The sequence below is a fragment of the Tachypleus tridentatus genome, chromosome 11 (assembly GCF_004210375.1).
Source record: "Tachypleus tridentatus isolate NWPU-2018 chromosome 11, ASM421037v1, whole genome shotgun sequence".
Classification (NCBI taxonomy): domain Eukaryota; kingdom Metazoa; phylum Arthropoda; class Merostomata; order Xiphosura; family Limulidae; genus Tachypleus; species Tachypleus tridentatus.
In genome coordinates, this window is record NC_134835.1 from 29,562,919 (window position 1) to 29,586,226 (window position 23,308).

At 32.3% G+C, this 23,308-nt stretch overlaps 1 protein-coding gene across 5 annotated transcripts in view; it reads left to right on the forward strand.

Annotated features, from left to right (window-relative positions):
• LOC143231845 (coronin-2B-like) overlaps positions 1-23,308 on the forward strand; it is a 47,786-nt gene that overhangs the window by 12,806 nt on the left and 11,672 nt on the right. For all 5 annotated transcript variants that reach the window (XM_076466562.1, XM_076466563.1, XM_076466558.1 and 2 more), the window contains 4 exons: positions 10,657-10,706; positions 13,703-13,900; positions 15,019-15,135; positions 22,568-22,720. In XM_076466562.1, coding sequence (XP_076322677.1) covers positions 10,677-10,706; positions 13,703-13,900; positions 15,019-15,135; positions 22,568-22,720 — 498 coding nt within the window. In that variant the 5' untranslated portion in view covers positions 10,657-10,676. The remainder of the gene's footprint in view (positions 1-10,656; positions 10,707-13,702; positions 13,901-15,018; positions 15,136-22,567; positions 22,721-23,308) is intronic.

A 23,308-nucleotide genomic window follows, 5' to 3' on the forward strand; every position in this document is an offset into this window, starting at 1 on the left:
CACATTCGATATGAAATGTATAAATATTCTTAAATATATGCATAGGCTTATGTGTAATGCTAAAAGTTCCGTGAGAAAAATAAAAATATTTTTCTTATCTCCAAATTTTAGCTCATACAGTGTATTTCTAAAAACAGCATTACAAATAATGTTTTGTTTGAAGACGGTGTGTAAAACAGTAAAGATTCTAGATCTGCAAGATTTTAGGTATAGAAGCAGTGTGGATTTGTCGTTTGACGTTAGATTTTGTCACGCTTTGTGTGTTGGAAGCTACGTCACAGTGGTTAGATTAAGAACAAAATTTATTAATTGTAGTTTAAAGCAATTAAAGATACGAAAAATATTAACCATAAAATATAAATTATTTGTATGTTTTTTTACCGTTAATTAATTAATATTTTACTTCATATTACTCCCCTCTCTCTGTGTGTGTGCGCGTGTGTGTCGATATATATTTTTTTAATAGACTGATATGTTTCATATTCGGTATACCAGGGTAGATAAATAAATGTACAGCCTATTCTTATCTGAAGTCGTAATGTTGCAATAAATGGGGAATAGTATTCAATCCCACTAAGATTAAAGCAATAATTGTACACTGTAAGCTAAATAAACTTAGCATTATAAACCTCCCACCAAATTCTCAAGATCTGTAAAATCTGTAGGTCTAACAAACAACACAAACCTGACACGTTTCAAAGAAATCAGCAGAAATCTTAAAACTAGAGTAGCCTACGTGTATAAAATAAACCATCACATTTTCAGATCACAAATAGTAACTTGTATCTAAGAAAAAAAAAACATTCATTAGACCCTTAACAGATAACGATTTGATAACATTCAACATGAATTGGGTTCACACTATAGAAATTACGAAACCAAGTCAGATGTCTACCCCCCCCTTCACTGTACCTGAACTAGTTATGTGGAAACATACATCACACTACAAACAAAGCAAGAACACAGAACTAAATTCACTACTCATCTGATTTTTATTAAATTGCTTCCTTCTCCAAATCTTGATGTAAATAATTGTTACTATTCAACCTGATTCATGATAATGCTAACCTCCATCTTCAAATTCAAATTCAAGCCTGTTGAATTTTGTGTAAAATCTGAGGGTCACGGGTTCGAATCCCTGTCATACCAAACATGCTTGCCCTTTCAGCCGTGGGGGTGTTATAATGTGACTGTCAATCGAACTATTCATTGGTAAAGATAGCTCAAGAGATGGCAGTGGGTGGTGATGACTAGCTGCCTTCTCTTTAGACTTACAATGCTAAGTTAGGGACAGGTAGTGCAGAAAACCCTCGTGGCTTTGGACGAAATTCAAAACCAAACCAATCCTTGAACATATAACAACATGATAGTCTTACTATACAGTAGATTTTACATTCCACCATCCAAGTATTGCAACTTGCAAGTCAGTCCTTTTACCAAATTTCAGTATTTCCCATCTAGATTAATTTAAAAATCTATCATGTTAGAAGTTTTCACATGTAACAATTTGTGTTTTTTGCTGGAGTTTCTGCTGTACACAAGGATAATATCAACAAATGTTATCACATAACATCTGAATGGAATGACATGATGGGATATACATTGTAGATGGTAAAGAAGAATTGCAACACCAGCATTTATAGTTGTATTATTTGAATTTCAGATTTTGTACTTCATGGTTTATCTTCTGGCAGTTGCTAAGAATTGCTGTTACTCAGTTATACATGTTGTAGCCTCTTTTTAGTTCTTGTAGTTTTTCAGGGTATTCCCCTCAGTGATGTCGAGGTATTCCCCTTCACACACACACACACACACACACACACCAGAATTATTGGATATTGGATTTGTCATTCCCAGCCGTGACATCTGGATCCATTGATCCAAGTCGCGCCTTGAAGAGGTCCGTTTGTTTCGATACTTTGTCAGCAGTTGGTTTTCAAGCACTCCTACCTGCCACGATTCTTCCTTGTTTTTTAATTTGAACTACAGCACAGTCAGGATTCACATACTTGACTCAAATAGACTGATAACAATCAGAAATTAATTATGTTTAGTCTCAAGCACCATTGATGATTAATTATTTCTTCTGAATAATTTTTATATCTAAACAACTGCTAAAGTGAGCTTTCCATAGTCATAATGGTGAGTTTGCAAAGAATTGTTGTGTTGAAGTGTTGTTTATCATCGTATCATGTTAAATTAACTGTTCTTGCCCTGCAGTATCACAACTGTATGTCTGTGGACTCGCAATGATAGAAACTGGGTTTCAGTACCTGTGGTGTGCAGAACACAGATAGTCCATTGTGTAGCTTTGAGTTTATCTTTGAAAAAACTGTTAACTGTCCTTTGTGTGTATTTTGTTCCTATGATGCAACCAATTTATTATGTTATGCCTTTGTGGCAGACTGTTAATATGAAAAAAATCTCTGAGATAGAAGATTGGCTGTTGTGTAATGATTGTTGTTTGAAGGAGTTTATAGATTGTGTAGGTAGTGTGTATGTATGTGTGTATGTATACATTTGCTCCTGTATTAGTATGAAACATCTAAATGATTTAAATATGTTCAGATACTATCAAAATGAAAAATTTTCAAGAGTCCTAACTCCAGGACCCTCAGCTTGGCTTTGACACTTGTTCCTTCTGTAATTAGTAAATCTTCTTCACAGATTTCTGCTTTAGCTCCAGAGTTAAAGCCAGTTTTCTATTAAACATGCAGGCCTGTCTGTTTTTTTTTGTTTGTTTTTTTAATAGGAATATGTCAAAAGGTAAATACCAGCTTTCCCAATATATGTAATGTTATGTATTAATATGTTATTTATTTAATGTTGGAGACATTTAGTGATTAGTTTGTAAAACTATTGAATAAACCAACCCAACATTTCTAAACAATACTGTTATGATGTTAATAGTATATCGAGACCTATGGTACAGATTTGTATAATTAGTCTGTGAGTAAGGGAGATTGTTTTTTGTATTTGTGCCTTTTTTGTTATTTTGAATGATTTTTGAAATAATAAATCAAATTTTATATTTTGAATTTTGAAAAAAGTTACAAGTTTTATGTACTACCAATTTTCAATTTCTTTTCTGTGGTCCACCTTATGGTAAGTGGATTACCATAGGTTAATCAGTACTAGTATGAAAGAACAAACATTTCAAGTTTGTCTGTGAAGTAGAAAGATTCACCTTTCAGATTATATTAAGTCATATTAAGACTTCTTGGACCTATGTTTGTTTCTGATGTTACAGTTGTAGAATGTATGTGACAATTAAATAACTGCAGGAAATGTATATATCTATATATTTTTACAAACCAACTGAAGTGAAATTAAAATTTTTCTGATTATTACTAAACAAAACACAGTTCAAAAATGAAACAAGAAATAATAAACAGTGATGTCCTTATAAAATGAAATGTCTTAATTTAGTACTCTTCTACTGTATACTGTCATTATGTATATAGTACACTTGTACTGTATACTGTCATTATGTATTTAGTACACTTGTACTGTATACTGTCATTATGTATATAGTACACTTGTACTGTATACTGTCATTATGTATATAGTACACTTGTACTGTATACTGTCATTATGTATATAGTACACTTGTACTGTATACTGTCATTATGTATTTAGTACACTTGTACTGTATACTGTCATTATGTATTTAGTACACTTGTACTGTATACTGTCATTATGTATATAGTACTCTTCTACTGTATACTGTCATTATGTATATAGTACTCTTCTACTGTATACTGTCATTATGTATATAGTAATTTCTCTGTGTATACTGTCATTATGTATATAGTACTCTTCTACTGTATACTGTCATTATGTATTTAGTACACTTGTACTGTATACTGTCATTATGTATTTAGTACTCTTCTACTCTATACTGTCATTATGTATTTAGTACTCTTCTACTCTATACTGTCATTATGTATTTAGTACTCTTCTACTGTATACTGTCATTATGTATTTAGTACTCTTCTACTGTATACTGTCATTATGTATTTAGTACTCTTCTACTCTATACTGTCATTATGTATTTAGTACTCTTCTACTCTATACTGTCATTATGTATTTAGTACTCTTCTGCTCTATACTGTCATTATGTATTTAGTACTCTTCTACTCTATACTGTCATTATGTATTTAGTACTCTTCTGCTCTATACTGTCATTATGTATTTAGTACTCTTCTGCTGTATACTGTCATTATGTATTTAGTACTCTTCTACTCTATACTGTCATTATGTATTTAGTACTCTTTCTGCTCTATACTGTCATTATGTATTTAGTACTCTTCTGCTCTATACTGTCATTATGTATTTAGTACTCTTCTGCTCTCTATACTGTCATTATGTATTTAGTACTCTTCTGCTCTATACTGTCATTATGTATTTAGTACTCTTCTGCTCTATACTGTCATTATGTATTTAGTACTCTTCTACTCTATACTGTCATTATGTATTTAGTAACTCTTCTGCTCTATACTGTCATTATGTATTTAGTGCTCTTCTGCTCTATACTGTCATTATGTATTTAGTACTCTTCTGCTCTATACTGTCATTATGTATTTAGTACTCTTCTGCTCTATACTGTCATTATGTATTTAGTACTCTTCTGCTCTGTAGTGTCATTATGTATTTAGTACTCTTCTGCTCTATACTGTCATTATGTATTTAGTACTCCTGCTCTGTAGTGTCATTATGTATTTAGTACTCTTCTACTGTATACTGTCATTATGTATTTAGTACTCTTCTACTGTATACTGTCATTATGTATTTAGTACTCTTCCGCTCTGTAGTGTCATTATGTATTTAGTACTCTTCTGCTGTATACTGTCATTATGTATTTAGTACTCTTCTCCTGTATACTGTCATTATGTATTTAGTACTCTTCTGCTCTATACTGTCATTATGTATTTAGTACTCTTCTGCTCTATACTGTCATTATGTATTTAGTACTCTTCTACTGTATACTGTCATTATGTATTTAGTACTCTTTTGCTCTGTAGTGTCATTATGTATTTAGTACTCTTCTGCTCTATACTGTCATTATGTATTTAGTACTCTTCTCCTGTATACTGTCATTATGTATTTAGTACTCTTCTGCTCTATACTGTCATTATGTATTTAGTACTCTTCTGCTCTATACTGTCATTATGTATTTAGTACTCTTCTGCTCTATACTGTCATTATGTATTTAGTACTCTTCTGCTGTATACTGTCATTATGTATTTAGTACTCTTCTACTGTATACTGTCATTATGTATTTAGTACTCTTCTGCTCTATACTGTCATTATGTATTTAGTACTCTTCTGCTCTATACTGTCATTATGTATTTAGTACTCTTCTGCTCTATACTGTCATTATGTATTTAGTAATTTCTCTTCTGTATACTGTCATTATGTATTTAGTAACTCTTCTGCTCTATACTGTCATTATGTATTTAGTACTCTTCTGCTCTATACTGTCATTATGTATTTAGTACTCTTCTGCTCTATACTGTCATTATGTATTTAGTACTCTTCTACTCTATACTGCCATTATGTATTTAGTACTCTTCTACTGTATACTGTCATTATGTATTTAGTACTCTTCTACTGTATACTGTCATTATGTATTTAGTACTCTTCTGCTCTATACTGTCATTATGTATTTAGTACTCTTCTCCTGTATACTGTCATTATGTATTTAGTACTCTTCTGCTCTATACTGTCATTATGTATTTAGTACTCTTCTACTGTATACTGTCATTATGTATTTAGTACTCTTCTACTCTATACTGTCATTATGTATTTAGTACTCTTCTGCTCTATACTGTCATTATGTATTTAGTATTGTTCTACTCTGTAGTGTCATTATGTATTTAGTACTCTTCTGCTCTATACTGTCATTATGTATTTAGTACTGTTCTACTCTGTAGTGTCATTATGTATTTAGTACTCTTCTGCTCTATACTGTCATTATGTATTTAGTACTGTTCTACTCTGTAGTGTCATTATGTATTTAGTACTGTTCTACTCTGTAGTGTCATTATGTATTTAGTACTGTTCTACTCTGTAGTGTCATTATGTATTTAGTACTCTTCTGCTCTATACTGTCATTATGTATTTAGTACTCTTCTGCTCTATACTGTCATTATGTATTTAGTACTCTTCTACTCTATACTGTCATTATGTATTTAGTACTCTTCTACTCTGTAGTGTCATTATGTATTTAGTACTCTTCTGCTCTATACTGTCATTATGTATTTAGTACTGTTCTACTCTGTAGTGTCATTATGTATTTAGTACTCTTCTACTCTATACTGTCATTATGTATTTAGTACTCTTCTACTCTGTAGTGTCATTATGTATTTAGTACTCTTCTGCTTTATACTGTCATTATGTATTTAGTACTGTTCTACTCTGTAGTGTCATTATGTATTTAGTACTCTTCTGCTCTATACTGTCATTATGTATTTAGCACTCTTCTACTGTATACTGTCATTATGTATTTAGTACTCTTCTGCTCTATACTGTCATTATGTATTTAGTACTCTTCTACTGTATACTGTCATTATGTATTTAGTACTCTTCTACTGTATACTGTCATTATGTATTTAGTACTCTTCTGCTCTATACTGTCATTATGTATTTAGTACTCTTCTACTCTATACTGTCATTATGTATTTAGTACTCTTCTGCTCTATACTGTCATTATGTATTTAGTACTCTTCTGCTCTGTAGTGTCATTATGTATTTAGTACTCTTCTACTCTGTACTGTCATTATGTATTTAGTACTCTTCTACTCTGTACTGTCATTATGTATTTAGTACTCTTCTACTGTATACTGTCATTATGTATTTAGTACTCTTCTGCTCTATACTGTCATTATGTATTTAGTACTGTTCTACTCTATACTGTCATTATGTATTTAGTACTCTTCTGCTCTATACTGTCATTATGTATTTAGTACTCTTTTGCTCTGTAGTGTCATTATGTATTTAGTACTCTTCTACTCTATACTGTCATTATGTATTTAGTACTCTTCTACTCTATACTGTCATTATGTATTTAGTACTCTTCTACTCCATACTGTCATTATGTATTTAGTGCTCTTCTGCTCTATATAACTGTCATTATGTATTTAGTACTCTTCTGCTCTATACTGTCATTATGTATTTAGTACTCTTCTACTCTATACTGTCATTATGTATTTAGTACTCTTCTGCTCTATACTGTCATTATGTATTTAGTACTCTTCTGCTCTATACTGTCATTATGTATTTAGTACTCTTCTGCTTTGTAGTGTCATTATGTATTTAGTACTCTTCTACTCTATACTGTCATTATGTATTTATTACTCTTCTACTCTATACTGTCATTATGTATTTAGTACTCTTCTACTCTATACTGTCATTATGTATTTAGTACTCTTCTACTCTATACTGTCATTATGTATTTAGTACTCTTCTGCTCTATACTGTCATTATGTATTTAGTACTCTTCTACTGTATACTGTCATTATGTATTTAGTACTCTTCTACTCTATACTGTCATTATGTATTTAGTACTCTTCTGCTCTATAGTGTCATTATGTATTTAGTACTCTTCTGCTCTATACTGCCATTATGTATTTAGTACTCTTCTACTGTATACTGTCATTATGTATTTAGTACTCTTCTACTGTATACTGTCATTATGTATTTAGTACTCTTCTACTCTATACTGTCATTATGTATTTAGTACTCTTCTACTCCATACTGTCATTATGTATTTAGTAGTCTTCTACTCTATACTGTCATTATGTATTTAGTACTCTTCTACTCTATACTGTCATTATGTATTTAGTACTCTTCTACTGTATACTGCCATTATGTATTTAGTACTCTTCTACTCTATACTGCCATTATGTATTTAGTACTCTTCTGCTCTATACTGTCATTATGTATTTAGTACTCTTCTGCTCTATACTGTCATTATGTATTTAGTACTCTTCTGCTCTATACTGTCATTATGTATTTAGTACTCTTCTGCTCTATACTGTCATTATGTGTTTAGTACTCTTCTACTCTATACTGTCATTATGTATTTAGTACTCTTCTGCTCTATACTGTCATTATGTATTTAGTACTCTTCTGCTCTATACTGTCATTATGTATTTAGTACTCTTCTACTCTATACTGTCATTATGTATTTAGTACTCTTCTACTGTATACTGTCATTATGTATTTAGTACTCTTCTGCTGTATACTGTCATTATGTATTTAGTACTCTTCTGCTCTATACTGTCATTATGTATTTAGTACTCTTCTGCTCTATACTGTCATTATGTATTTAGTACTCTTCTGCTCTATACTGTCATTATGTATTTAGTACTCTTCTGCTCTATACTGTCATTATGTATTTAGTACTCTTCTGCTCTATACTGTCATTATGTATTTAGTACTCTTCTGCTCTATACTGTCATTATGTATTTAGTACTCTTCTACTCTATACTGTCATTATGTATTTAGTACTCTTCTGCTCTATACTGTCATTATGTATTTAGTACTCTTCTACTGTTTTCTGTCATTATGTATTTAGTACTCTTCTACTGTTTTCTGTCATTATGTATTTAGTACTCTTCTACTGTATACTGTCATTATGTATTTAGTACTCTTCCACTCTATACTGTCATTATGTATCTAGTACTCTTCTGCTCTGTAGTGTCATTATGTATTTAGTACTCTTCTACTGTATACTGTCATTATGTATTTAGTACTCTTCTGCTCTATACTGTCATTATGTATTTAGTACTCTTCTGCTCTATACTGTCATTATGTATTTAGTACTCTTCTACTCTATACTGTCATTATGTATTTAGTACTCTTCTACTCTATACTGTCATTATGTATTTAGTACTCTTCTGCTCTATACTGTCATTATGTATTTAGTACTCTTCTGCTCTATACTGTCATTATGTATTTAGTACTCTTCTACTCTATACTGTCATTATGTATTTAGTACTCTTCTACTGTATACTGTCATTATGTATTTAGTACTCTTCCACTCTATACTGTCATTATGTATTTAGTACTCTTCCACTCTATACTGTCATTATGTATTTAGTACTCTTCTACTCTATACTGTCATTATGTATTTAGTACTCTTCTACTGTATACTGTCATTATGTATTTAGTACTCTTCTACTGTATACTGTCATTATGTATTTAGTACTCTTCTACTGTATACTGTCATTATGTATTTAGTACTCTTCCACTGTATACTGTCGTTATGTATTTAGTTCTCTTCCACTGTATACTGTCGTTATGTATTTTGTACTCTTCTGCTCTATACTGTCATTATGTATTTAGTACTCTTCTACTCTATACTGTCATTATGTATTTAGTTCTCTTCTACTCTATACTGTCATTATGTATTTAGTTCTCTTCCACTGTATACTGTCATTATGTATTTAGTTCTCTTCCACTGTATACTGTCATTATGTATTTAGTACTCTTCTGCTCTATACTGTCATTATGTATTTAGTACTCTTCTACTCTATACTGTCATTATGTATTTAGTACTCTTCTACTCTATACTGTCATTATGTATTTAGTACTCTATACTGTCATTATGTATTTAGTACTCTTCTGCTCTATACTGTCATTATGTATTTAGTACTCTTCTGCTCTATACTGTCATTATGTATTTAGTTCTCTTCTGCTCTATACTGTCATTATGTATTTAGTACTCTTCTACTCTATACTGTCATTATGTATTTAGTACTCTTCTACTCTATACTGTCATTATGTATTTAGTACTCTTCTACTCTATACTGTCATTATGTATTTAGTTCTCTTCCACTCTATACTGTCTTTATGTATTTTCTTAATTTTTTTTATGTGAAACTAAGTTTATAAGGAAATTTTTATTTCTCAACTGGATTTATTACAAATAAGATGAGTAGCAATTACTATTTTATTTCAGGTTATTAATTAGAATTCCCTCTCTTTTTGCAACTGCAGTTTGAATTTTATTCTGTTTTAGCTGTTGCATTTTTTTAAAACTTGAATATCACCTTCAAATTATTTTATTGCATTTTAAACCATTATTCACATTAACTGCTTTTATAAGAATGTTTATAAATTCACCTTTTGAAGAGGTCCATTGTTGTCAAGTTTATAATTAAACTTTTTAATTCTAACTGGTTGTTTATTAGAAATGTTTAAGAAACAATAGTGATTGCTTTTTTCTTTAAATGCTTGAAACTTCATAATTTTAAATATTACTTAAGTATATTACTGTAATTTAGAAGTACAAAAAACAATTTTAGGCTCATTAATGAAATTGAAAAAATGTATTTAAATTTTTTCCATTTTTACTTAGAACATATTTATTTGTAATCAGATTTTAGTAAATTGTTTTGACCTCTGTTAATGATAAAAAAAATCACTTTTAAAATGCATAATAATTTGCATTACTGATATTGTTCAGAGCAATTTGTCTCTTGTGAAACAGTTTGATTATATTTTTGAATCCCAAATTGAATAACAGTAACAGTGATATTTTATGCCATTATTTTTTATGTATCTTATTTTGTATCTTTTAATTAAGTAACTCATTAACATTGCCTTTTACTTGTTTGCTTACCTGTATGCTTCTGTTTTATTTAACAGTTTTGATTGGTTGATTTCTGATGAAGATGGGAGAAAGAAGTGAGAGCCAGGTAGATAATACATGCTATAATGTATATATTAAGCATTAACGAAAACACAAAACAAAATACCACAAACAGAAAACTCAATGTTCACTGATTGAATACTTTAAACTAGTATTTGTGTTTGGATGTTATTTCATGTTTTATTTTACTGAAGATGGACTTTATTAGGTTTTATGCTTACTGGGATTTGTTTTAAGAAATGTTAATTATTATTCAGCAGAAACCTGTTTTTATTGATATATGTTACCATTTAAAACAATTTTTTTATTCCAACCCTTACAGTTTGCAAGTCTTCCTACATAATTTTAAAACTTGATTTTTCAGAAGCTTAATTTTTGTCAGTACAGTACATTTTCCCAGGTTTAAACATTAATAAAAACAACAACCTGTAGTAGACAACTACAGACTATTTGAGCAGTTACAGAAGTTTTAAGCCTCTTCTAAATAATATTCTATTATGGCCCTGTGATTCTATTGGAATGAAGTAAGGTTCTGACCACAATGTGGAACATGGACATATAAGCAATTGTACATTATGTACTTTGGTACTTGCTGTTTTGACTGTAATAATACACAGTGTTGCTTATATATAAAATTACTTATTGTTGTACTAATATTAATAGCTTCACAGTTTTCTATCCAGAATGGTTGGTTATACATTGAAATTCCAAGAATTTCAACAGAGGACCAAATGAGGATCTGACTTTAATATTAGTGTAATTATAATATTTGTAAGTCTGGCTTTTCTATACATGCAGTTGAAGAACTTGTTAAGAATTATAAAGCGATTGGTTCAAAACAACCAAAACAAACCTGAGTATGGTGAATGGTACCTGCAGATTACTTCTTCGGGGGACAGAACAAAATTAAGCCTAAAGTTAAGAACAGACTTAAGCCTGATGATCTTGTCAGTTCTTAACATTACATCATACTTTATTGTTTTACGTAATAAAGGCCTCTGACAGCTCATATCCTTAAAACTATTGAATTGGTATGTAAATTAACTGAGCAGAAACAAAGAACAAGCAACCAACCAAATATTGTATTTGTTGATACTTGGAATAATATTTCAGAGGAGTTTTTGCAGGAATGTGGATTTGAGATATAAAAAGGATGACATGAGATACTAAATAATATATGTCCATAGTTTAATGATCTTGTTTACTGTTATATGAGAAGTGTAATTTTTTACTTTCAAAACCTACAAACTGCAGAAAAACTTTTAAAAATACTGTATATTTATAGAAAACAGAATTTTTGTTAGATATTCAAAATGTGAAATTTAATTTAGAATAATTCACGAGTGGTTTCTCTTGAGACAAGAGGTCAAAGAGTGAGTTCTGGAACTAATATTCTTTATAGCATAGTAAGAAACATTACCATCAATTGATAAGAAACAGTTGGTTTCAAATATATTTGGTTCTGGAGGACTTAATTATTTCAACATAGCATATCTGGGAAAAAAATATTTATCTAAGATATAAATATGTCAATCAATTTCGGTCTATAATTTATAAGTTTTAGCCTTTATTTTAAAGGCTAGTAGCAATAAAACTGCTGGAAGGGCTGAGTTTGTGGACAGCCTATTTTGTGATGTGTAGGTAGCTTAGAGCTATATTAACAAATATGTTGTGTTATTTAGATTACAAATGCAGGCATTAAATGTATTTTGTTACCCTGATGTATTTAGGCTATATTTTGAGTGAATGTGCCAGATTAGTTTTGTTGTTGTAATCAGTGTTAGATCAAGACAATTGTAGGGCCTAGGCTTCTGTTTATAGGCCCCACTTAGCCATACAAGTTAAACCAAAGATTAACTTTTAAGGAAAATTTTCATACATCCATAGTTTTCGTAGGCCCTATACATTGTTCCTAATAAATAATCTGACCCTGGTTGTGCCAGTAAACTTCCAGTATACTGCAATTAATGCTGAACAAATAATAGTAGCTGTCATGTATTACACTACTGAATAAAAGTATAGTTCAGTAGTTATTTTCATTTTTTATTCCAACAAAAACTTAAAATACTTCAGAATGTAGTTTCTTGTGTAAAATAGCAATATTCTTGTTAAATATTTATATAAATATCTTTTATATTTATGTATTTGTGTTTAGTGCTATAATGTCATGGTAGGAACTTTTTTATATTTTTTTTACAAGCAAATACAAATTTAGATAAAAAATAATATTATAGATTGTCAGTGTTATGTTACACTATAACTGAGTTGAAATGTACAAGTGATACATACAAACTGTGACTTTTAAGTTATGTTTCTGGTGGTTTGGATCTTGATTTATAGGGTTGTTGAATTACTAATATTTGAGCAAGTCATTTCACAGCCTATCTAGTTTTTCATTTTAATGCACAGATTTTTTGAAAGAAAAAAATTGAAGGGTGATATTTTATTTAACTATTGTGTTTTCTACAGGGTAAAGTAAGCTGCCAGTCAAATAAAAGTTCCTTTTATGTATAAAATTCTTGAATGTGAATATAATTCTTGGTTGTAGTAAAATTTTGAGTATAATGAATAGTTTCATAGAAGCTGTTTCTGCCTTTTGTCAAGTTTGTGGAGATGTTTCATACAGTGTTGTACTCTTTGCTATGCCTGTCAAAGAGTTTGAAACACCATCTTCAAAACCAAACAGTTCCTTTCTTAACGAGAGAAAGTACTAGTTACTGTAATATAGATCCAAGTTTAACCCTTAAACGACGGCTGTCATCAACTGATGCTGCTACCTACAACATTCCCTCTGTTTAAGGGTTATAAAGCTCCTTTCCAGCTCTGATGTTTCCTGTTTTTTTTTTATTTAGAAAGGGGCCTTACCATTTTCATTGAGAAAAGTGTTAAAGTATTTTCTTTAATGTTTAACTTTTAATCTCACGATGCCAAGAAAGATTTTGGACAGATATTGCTGTAAACTTTTGACTTGTATAACTTTAAATACATGAGGTTAACTGTATAAAACTTTAATAGTTATTTTATTGGATAATAAAATTTCAGATGTCTTTTCGGGGTGTCAGAAGTAGCAAGTTTCGACATGTCTACGGATCCCCAGCAAGAAAACATAATTGTTATGAATGTATCAAAATTACCAAGAATGCCCATGATAGCTATTTTTGTGCAGTTAACCCAAAATTTGTTGCAGTAGTGACAGAGTCAGCAGGAGGTGGCTCTTTTTCTGTTATTCCAATTGAAAAGGTAAACAAGTTCAATTTTCAATGTATTGTTTATGTAAATAACAAGGACACAGAGTTATTTTTTTATTATTTTTCAGCTCATTCTTAATATAAAAAAACAAGTATTTATGTGGTTTACTTTCATCTGTTTATAATTGTTTTATTGAGTTAATTGTACTTTGTGAATAATTTTAAGGTACTAATGCAATGAGCTTATTGCAGTGCGAGCCTTGGTGCAGTGTATTTGATTCACAGCAAATTTCCAAGTATTTTATGACTTATATAGTCTAAGGCTGGCTGTAAGTGAAGTATATCTTCCATGGAGGGGTGTTCATGTGGCAAGATTAAGTGGCAAAGAGCCAAAGGATACAAGGTTTCAAAATTTTTTACTGAATTGAGAAAGTCTACATCAGAGTTCATTGGATAGCAGTATGCTTTAAAACAACTTACAAAACTAATCTGTAGTAATGCTGTTATCTGCCAAGTAAATTCTAAGATCACAGGAGCCCCTCACTAAAAAAACAAAAAAAAACAATAAAAAAAATAACAAAAGCCATTGTGATTAAGCATATTGACTCTTCTGGTAAAGCAGTTAATAAGATCTTGAACAATGATTTGAAGTTGAAGGGTTATAAGCCAATTGTTAATGAAAAATGGATAAAGAAATGAGAATCCCAGCAATTCCATTCAAGTGCATATTTTTCAAGTCTTTCATTCTGTCCACAGTGGACCTTTGTGCCTTCTTGGAGTTGGACTTTAAAGCCAAAGTTCACATATGATGTATGAACTATTTTGAAAGCTGTTACTATAAAAATTTCAATATTGTGCAATAGTGGAACTATAAAACCATTTACATAAGGTGTGGTTAAATCTCAATATGTGCACTTTTAAACAGTGTGATAACACGAGTGTAGAGGTAAGCTGTGATTTGAAAGTGATAAGGTAAAAGTTGCAGGTGTATTTATTTACAAAAGAAAAATTGATAATTCAGAAGGAAGTTAATATTACCTTCATAATAACTGATTTACTTTATAAATCTTGGTAGGTTACTTTCATTTTTTACATTTTGTAAATTCGTTAACAGACATTATTTTTGCTGTCTCGCTGTTTAAATAACACTTGTTATTTAATATTATATAGACTGGACGCTTAGAGGTTGGTGCTGGAAAGGTAACTGGGCATAGAGGGCCAGTTTTAGACATTAAGTGGAACCCTTTCAATGACAATGTGATAGCTTCTTGTTCAGATGATTGCACAGTAAGTTTGTTTTTATAGTTCTTGTGTCACAGTTAACAATTAAAATCAAATAATACGCATAAAAACTATTGGAGAAAGGATAATGAATGATAAAAAAAGGAAGACCATAATTCTAAATTTGACATGAGGAAACCCTGTAGACTTTCCATTTCTGTTTCATTTGGAAATTATCTGGTGTAAAGTCTAGTAGCCATGTATTATTCATTTAATTTGATTGTACATTTTTTTTGAGAAAGATTGAAAATTGATAAGCAATATATGGTTCTTATTTTTTATTTTATACTTTCCATAATTCTGAGAATTTGGTTTATAAATTTTGGGAAATGATGTCTCTAAATCTTCTTTCATACAATCTACAAAATAAGTGTTGTTAGGTACAAAAGCCTTTTATTTATAGGTATTTCAAGGATGGATTTGCAGTTTTTATTTTTTGAATTAGTATATTCTTATTAGGACCCTGTGAAGATTTGATATTTGAATGGATTATTAATTCTAATTAAAGATTTGATTGATTAGTTAGGGTTCCGATTCAGAATTTTCAAATCTGCACAACATCTGGAAAACTAGAATTTAGCTTTTAATTCAGTCTACATATTGGAAGGTATTTCCTTTGAAGAACACTTTTGTTACTCTTTGTACCATTCGAATGTTGTTTGAGATGTTTAAGTACATTATATATTTTATCAGAAAATTACTAATTGTGTGTAGTAATAAATAAATTACTCTACACAAATAAACCACTTTCTATTTCATTTAAGATTTAATTTATCCTATATACCCTATCATCTATACATGCACTACTTATTTGATTTGATCCAAATAAATTTCTATGGTTTAGAGGGCCCTAATATGGCCATAAACCATTACAAATTTATGTTTTGATTGTGTTAATGAGAAGGCCTGGCATGGCCAAGCGCGTAAGCGCGACTTCTGTAATCCGAGGGTGCGGAGGTTCATGCCAGCGTCGCTAAACATGCTCGCCCTCCCAGCCGTGGGGGCGTTATAATGTGATGGTCAGTCCCACTTTTCGTTGGTAAAAGAGTAGCCCAAGAGTTGGCAGTGGGTGGTGATGACTAGCTGCCTTCCCTCTAGTCTTACACTGCTAAATTAGGGACGGCTAGCACAGATAGCCCTCGAGTAGCTTTGTGCGAAATTCCAAAACAAACAAAACAAACAATGTTAATGAGAGTTGGTTAAAAATCTAAATATGTTATTCATTATTAATTTCATTTGTACCTGATGAGTGTTACTGAATTACAAACTTAAGTATTTAGGAAGAAAAAAATAGTTTACCCCAAAAAAAAAAAAAAAAAAAAAGAAGAAGAAAAAAGATTTTGATTATTTGTTTTGATTGTGTAATAATTAATAGTTTTTATACAAATTTACACTGGGTGTGAATTCAGTTTATCAAAAATAAATATTATCTTTCTTATCTCCAAATTTATTTGTACTGTGCATTACAGGTTAAACATTGTTTAATAGTTTATCATGAATAATGTTTAATCACATGAAACTTGCACACCTTGGTTATTCAGGCAGAAAACTCCATTCTTTTGTTATCACACTCGAGTACAACAAACAGTATTTCTACCACTTACAGTACAGTGTTCGAGTACAATAAACAGTATTTCTACCACTTACAGTACAGTGTTCGAGTACAACAAACAGTATTCCTACCACTTACAGTACAGTGTTCGAGTACAACAAACAGTATTTTTACCACTTACAGTGCAATGTTCGAGTACAACAAACAGTATTTCTACCATTTAGTGCAGTGTTCGAGTACAACAAACAGTATTCCTACCACTTACAGTGCAGTGTTCGAGTACAACAAACAGTATTTCTACCACTTACAGTACAGTGTTCGAGTACAATAAACAGTATTTCTACCACTTACAGTACAGTGTTCGAGTACAACAAACAGTATTTCTACCACTTACAGTACAGTGTTCGAGTACAACAAACAGTATTTCTACCACTTACAGTACAGTGTTCGAGTACAACAAACAGTATTTCTACCACTTACAGTGCAGTGTTCGAGTACAACAAACGGTATTTCTACCACTTACAGTACAGTGTTCGAGTACAACAAACAGTATTTCTACCATTTAGTGCAGTGTTCGAGTACAACAAACAGTATTCCTACCACTTACAGTGCAGTGTTCGAGTACAACAAACAGTATTTTTACCACTTACAGTGCAATGTTCGAGTACAACAAACAGTATTTCTACCATTTAGTGCAGTGTTCGAGTACAACAAACAGTATTCCTACCACTTACAGTGCAGTGTTCGAGTACAACAAACAGTATTTCTACCACTTACAGTGCAGTGTTCGAGTACAACAAACAGTATTTCTACCACTTACAGTGCAATGTTCGAGTACAACAAACAGTATTTCTACCATTTAGTGCAGTGTTCGAGTACAACAAACAGTATTCCTACCACTTACAGTGCAGTGTTCGAGTACAACAAACAGTATTTCTACCACTTACAGTACAGTGTTCGAGTACAACAAACAGTATTTCTACCACTTACAGTGCAGTGTTCGAGTACAACAAACAGTATTTCTACCACTTACAGTACAGTGTTCGAGTACAACAAACAGTATTTCTACCACTTACAGTGCAGTGTTCGAGTACAACAAACAGTATTTCTACCACTCACAGTACAGTGTTCGAGTACAACAAACAGTATTTCTACCACTTACAGTGCAGTGTTCGAGTACAACAAACGGTATTTCTACCACTTACAGTACAGTGTTTGAGTACAACAAACAGTATTCCTACCACTTACAGTACAGTGTTCGAGTACAACAAACAGTATTTCTACCACTTACAGTACAGTGTTCGAGTACAACAAACAGTATTTCTACCACTTACAGTGCAGTGTTCGAGTACAACAAACAGTATTTCTACCACTTACAGTACAGTGTTCGAGTACAACAAACAGTATTTTTACCACTTACAGTGCAATGTTCGAGTACAACAAACAGTATTTCTACCATTTAGTGCAGTGTTCGAGTACAACAAACAGTATTCCTACCACTTACAGTGCAGTGTTCGAGTACAACAAACAGTATTTCTACCACTTACAGTGCAGTGTTCGAGTACAACAAACAGTATTTCTACCACTTACAGTGCAGTGTTCGAGTACAACAAACAGTATTTCTACCACTTACAGTGCAGTGTTTGAGTACAACAAACAGTATTCCTACCACTTACAGTACAGTGTTCGAGTACAACAAACAGTATTTCTACCACTTACAGTACAGTGTTCGAGTACAACAAACAGTATTTCTACCACTTACAGTGCAGTGTTCGAGTACAACAAACAGTATTTCTACCACTTACAGTACAGTGTTCGAGTACAACAAACAGTATTCCTACCACTTACAGTGCGGTGTTCGAAAGTACAACAAACAGTATTTCTACCACTTACAGTACAGTGTTCGAGTACAACAAACAGTATTCCTACCACTTACAGTACAGTGTTCGAGTACAATAAACAGTATTCCTACCACTTACAGTGCAGTGTTCGAGTACAACAAACAGTATTCCTACCACTTACAGTACAGTGTTCGAGTACAACAAACAGTATTTCTACCACTTACAGTGCAGTGTTCGAGTACAACAAACAGTATTTCTACCACTTACAGTGCAGTGTTCGAGTACAACAAACAGTATTTCTACCACTTACAGTGCAGTGTTCGAGTACAACAAACAGTATTTCTACCACTTACAGTGCAGTGTTCGAGTACAACAAACAGTATTCCTACCACTTACAGTACAGTGTTCGAGTACAACAAACAGTATTTCTACCACTTACAGTACAGTGTTCGAGTACAATAAACAGTATTTCTACCACTTACAGTGCAGTGTTCGAGTACAATAAACAGTATTTCTACCACTTACAGTACAGTGTTCGAGTACAACAAACAGTATTCCTACCACTTACAGTACAGTGTTCGAGTACAACAAACAGTATTTTTACCACTTACAGTGCAATGTTCGAGTACAACAAACAGTATTTCTACCATTTAGTGCAGTGTTCGAGTACAACAAACAGTATTCCTACCACTTACAGTACAGTGTTCGAGTACAACAAACAGTATTTCTACCACTTACAGTACAGTGTTCGAGTACAACAAACAGTATTTTTACCACTTACAGTGCAATGTTCGAGTACAACAAACAGTATTTCTACCATTTAGTGCAGTGTTCGAGTACAACAAACAGTATTCCTACCACTTACAGTGCAGTGTTCGAGTACAACAAACAGTATTCCTACCACTTACAGTGCAGTGTTCGAGTACAATAAACAGTATTTCTACCACTTACAGTGCAGTGTTCGAGTACAACAAACAGTATTTCTACCACTTACAGTGCAGTGTTCGAGTACAACAAACAGTATTTCTACCACTTACAGTGCAGTGTTCGAGTACAACAAACAGTATTTCTACCACTTACAGTACAGTGTTCGAGTACAACAAACAGTATTCCTACCACTTACAGTGCAGTGTTCGAGTACAACAAACAGTATTCCTACCACTTACAGTACAGTGTTCGAGTACAACAAACAGTATTTCTACCACTTACAGTGCAGTGTTCGAGTACAACAAACAGTATTTCTACCACTTACAGTGCAGTGTTCGAGTACAACAAACAGTATTTCTACCACTTACAGTACAGTGTTCGAGTACAACAAACAGTATTCCTACCACTTACAGTACAGTGTTCGAGTACAATAAACAGTATTTCTACCACTTACAGTACAGTGTTCGAGTACAACAAACAGTATTTTTACCACTTACAGTGCAATGTTCGAGTACAACAAACAGTATTTCTACCATTTAGTGCAGTGTTCGAGTACAACAAACAGTATTCCTACCACTTACAGTGCAGTGTTCGAGTACAACAAACAGTATTCCTACCACTTACAGTGCAGTGTTCGAGTACAATAAACAGTATTTCTACCACTTACAGTGCAGTGTTCGAGTACAACAAACAGTATTTCTACCACTTACAGTGCAGTGTTCGAGTACAACAAACAGTATTTCTACCACTTACAGTGCAGTGTTCGAGTACAACAAACAGTATTTCTACCACTTACAGTACAGTGTTCGAGTACAACAAACAGTATTCCTACCACTTACAGTGCAGTGTTCGAGTACAACAAACAGTATTCCTACCACTTACAGTACAGTGTTCGAGTACAACAAACAGTATTTCTACCACTTACAGTGCAGTGTTCGAGTACAACAAACAGTATTTCTACCACTTACAGTGCAGTGTTCGAGTACAACAAACAGTATTTCTACCACTTACAGTACAGTGTTCGAGTACAACAAACAGTATTCCTACCACTTACAGTGCAGTGTTCGAGTACAACAAACAGTATTTCTACCACTTACAGTGCAGTGTTCGAGTACAACAAACAGTATTCCTACCACTTACAGTACAGTGTTCGAGTACAACAAACAGTATTTCTACCACTTACAGTGCAGTGTTCGAGTACAACAAACAGTATTCCTACCACTTACAGTGCAGTGTTCGAGTACAACAAACAGTATTTCTACCACTTACAGTACAGTGTTCGAGTACAACAAACAGTATTCCTACCACTTACAGTACAGTGTTCGAGTACAACAAACAGTATTTCTACCACTTACAGTGCAGTGTTCGAGTACAACAAACAGTATTCCTACCACTTACAGTGCAGTGTTCGAGTACAACAAACAGTATTTCTACCACTTACAGTACAGTGTTCGAGTACAACAAACAGTATTTCTACCACTTACAGTGCAGTGTTCGAGTACAACAAACAGTATTCCTACCACTTACAGTACAGTGTTCGAGTACAACAAACAGTATTTCTACCACTTACAGTGCAGTGTTCGAGTACAACAAACAGTATTTCTACCACTTACAGTACAGTGTTCGAGTACAACAAACAGTATTTCTACCACTTACAGTGCAGTGTTCGAGTACAATAAAGAGTATTTCTACTATTAATAGTAGTGTTCCATTGTATATTGGCAATGATGTTCTTGAAACAGTTTTTCTCTGTTTATTTAATTTTTATTTTAATACAAATTATAACAGTAAAGTGTCCAGCTAACACATGAAACTCTTATTTCTACTTTGTAGAAATAGTTGTAAACTACATATGTGAAGAGCAGCATTGTTATACCCCCTCATATAACTAAACTAGGTGTGCAACTTACACTTTTATAAAGTACTCTTGTTCAGTCTGAGACAAGTAACTTTGTAGTAACACAAAAGTGTTGATTGTCTTCTAGAGATCCTCAAGTACCGTATTCAGTCATAATGTACATACATCTATGTTGTCTAGGTGATGAATTTCTAAAATAATAAATGTTTGTTCATGTGAGGTGATGGTAAATGTATGTGATTGTGTGGATGTTATATCACCATTCAGAATGTAAAATATAAATGTCTTGAAAATTAGAAGTGCTGACTTTAAAAGTTAGAGAAACTTAAAATATATATATAGAAAATTTGATGAGTTAGGTTTTCAAGTTCAGTAAAATAAATTCACACAGTAGTATAGGTTACTGACTTCTACGCTTCCACACACACTCATGCACACCTAACCTTGTCCTAGAGGTGTGCAATATCTCTACCAGGCTCGCAGTTCTATATGTAAACGAGTGATATAAAAGAGTCTTGAAATATGTGTTCCCACGCTATACATTGTACAATAATTTAACTTTACAAATATCCTTTCTCAGAAGGCACATTGCTCCAGCTACAAGTTTACTAATGGAAGAATCGCACTGTTAAATAATTGGAAATTTAACAAACCAATCATATTCACTGTTATGTTCGTAGTACTAAGTATAAGGGAGTGTTTTCTATAATTGTTTGTAGTTAATGTATTTGTAGAAAGTTTTGGCTCTCACATGAATTAACTGGCGAGATTTGTACAGGAAGGTCACTCATATGAGGTTATAGTGAACAACTTTTCATCTGTGATGTTGAAAATGTGAGAAACCAAATAAAACTTGACCATACAGTCCCTGTTAAATACAGTGCATTTATTTTACCATTTGATAAACATAACTTGTGTTAAAGAACCACTGTAGTAGAGAGAATACAAGTCCTTACATGTGGTACAGATCTTGAGTTTTCAGAGTGTAGAAGTGAGAACTACTCAAACTGTTTGTATTTGTTTTAGCCTAATACAATTTCTTCTTTCATTCATTATATAGATATATTAACTGTAAAATATTCTGTTGGTGCTGTGATTTTCTTCTGTGTACACTGTTTGATAATATTGCTTGAACATGCAAGGCTGTTTCATATGCTTATTGTCAAAAATTGTATATTAAATTATGTTTTATATAAAAAAGTGTTTGAAAATGTTAACCGTGTTATTTGATAACTTGGTATGGATTCTGATACCTTCTAGATAAAACTGTGGTTTATCCCTGATGAAGGCTTGATGCGTTTCAACCTGACAAAACCTATTATGGATCTGCAACACCATCGTCGGAGGGTTGGCTACATCGAGTGGCATCCAACAGCTGAAAACATCCTCCTTAGTGCTGGTTTTGACAATTTAGTAAGAAATTTTGTGTGCACATGAACAAGTTTAGTATTACAGAAATAAATACTTAAACTAAAATCATAAACAACTTTCCAATGAAGGAAGTAATCATTGGTTTCCTGTCAATAATATTTTATTTTACACGTCAAATAACTTGTTTGTTTCATTGTATAATTTCAAACTTGACCAATAGAATTGTATAAATAAATTTACGAAAGGAGCCTGATTCAATAGCCTTTCTTCAACTTTGTCTTTTCAGTTTATTAGAGTTAATTGTTAAGTTGCATGAAATTAGAAAATGTTGGAAGTACAGAGATAACATTGTGTTATGGTGTTCCATTTGAGGTCTGGCATGGCCAGGTGGTTGAGATGCTCGACTCGTAATCCAAGGGCTGCGGGTTTGAATCCCCATCACACTAAACACGCTTGCTCTCTCAGCTGTAAGGCATTATAATGTGACAGTAAATCCTACAATTCATGGGTAAAAGAGTAGCTCAAGAATTAGTGATGGGTGGTGATGACTACCTGCCTTTCTCTTGCCTCACACTGCTAAATTAGGGACAGCTAGCGCAGATAGCTCTCGTGGAGCTTTGTGCAAAATTC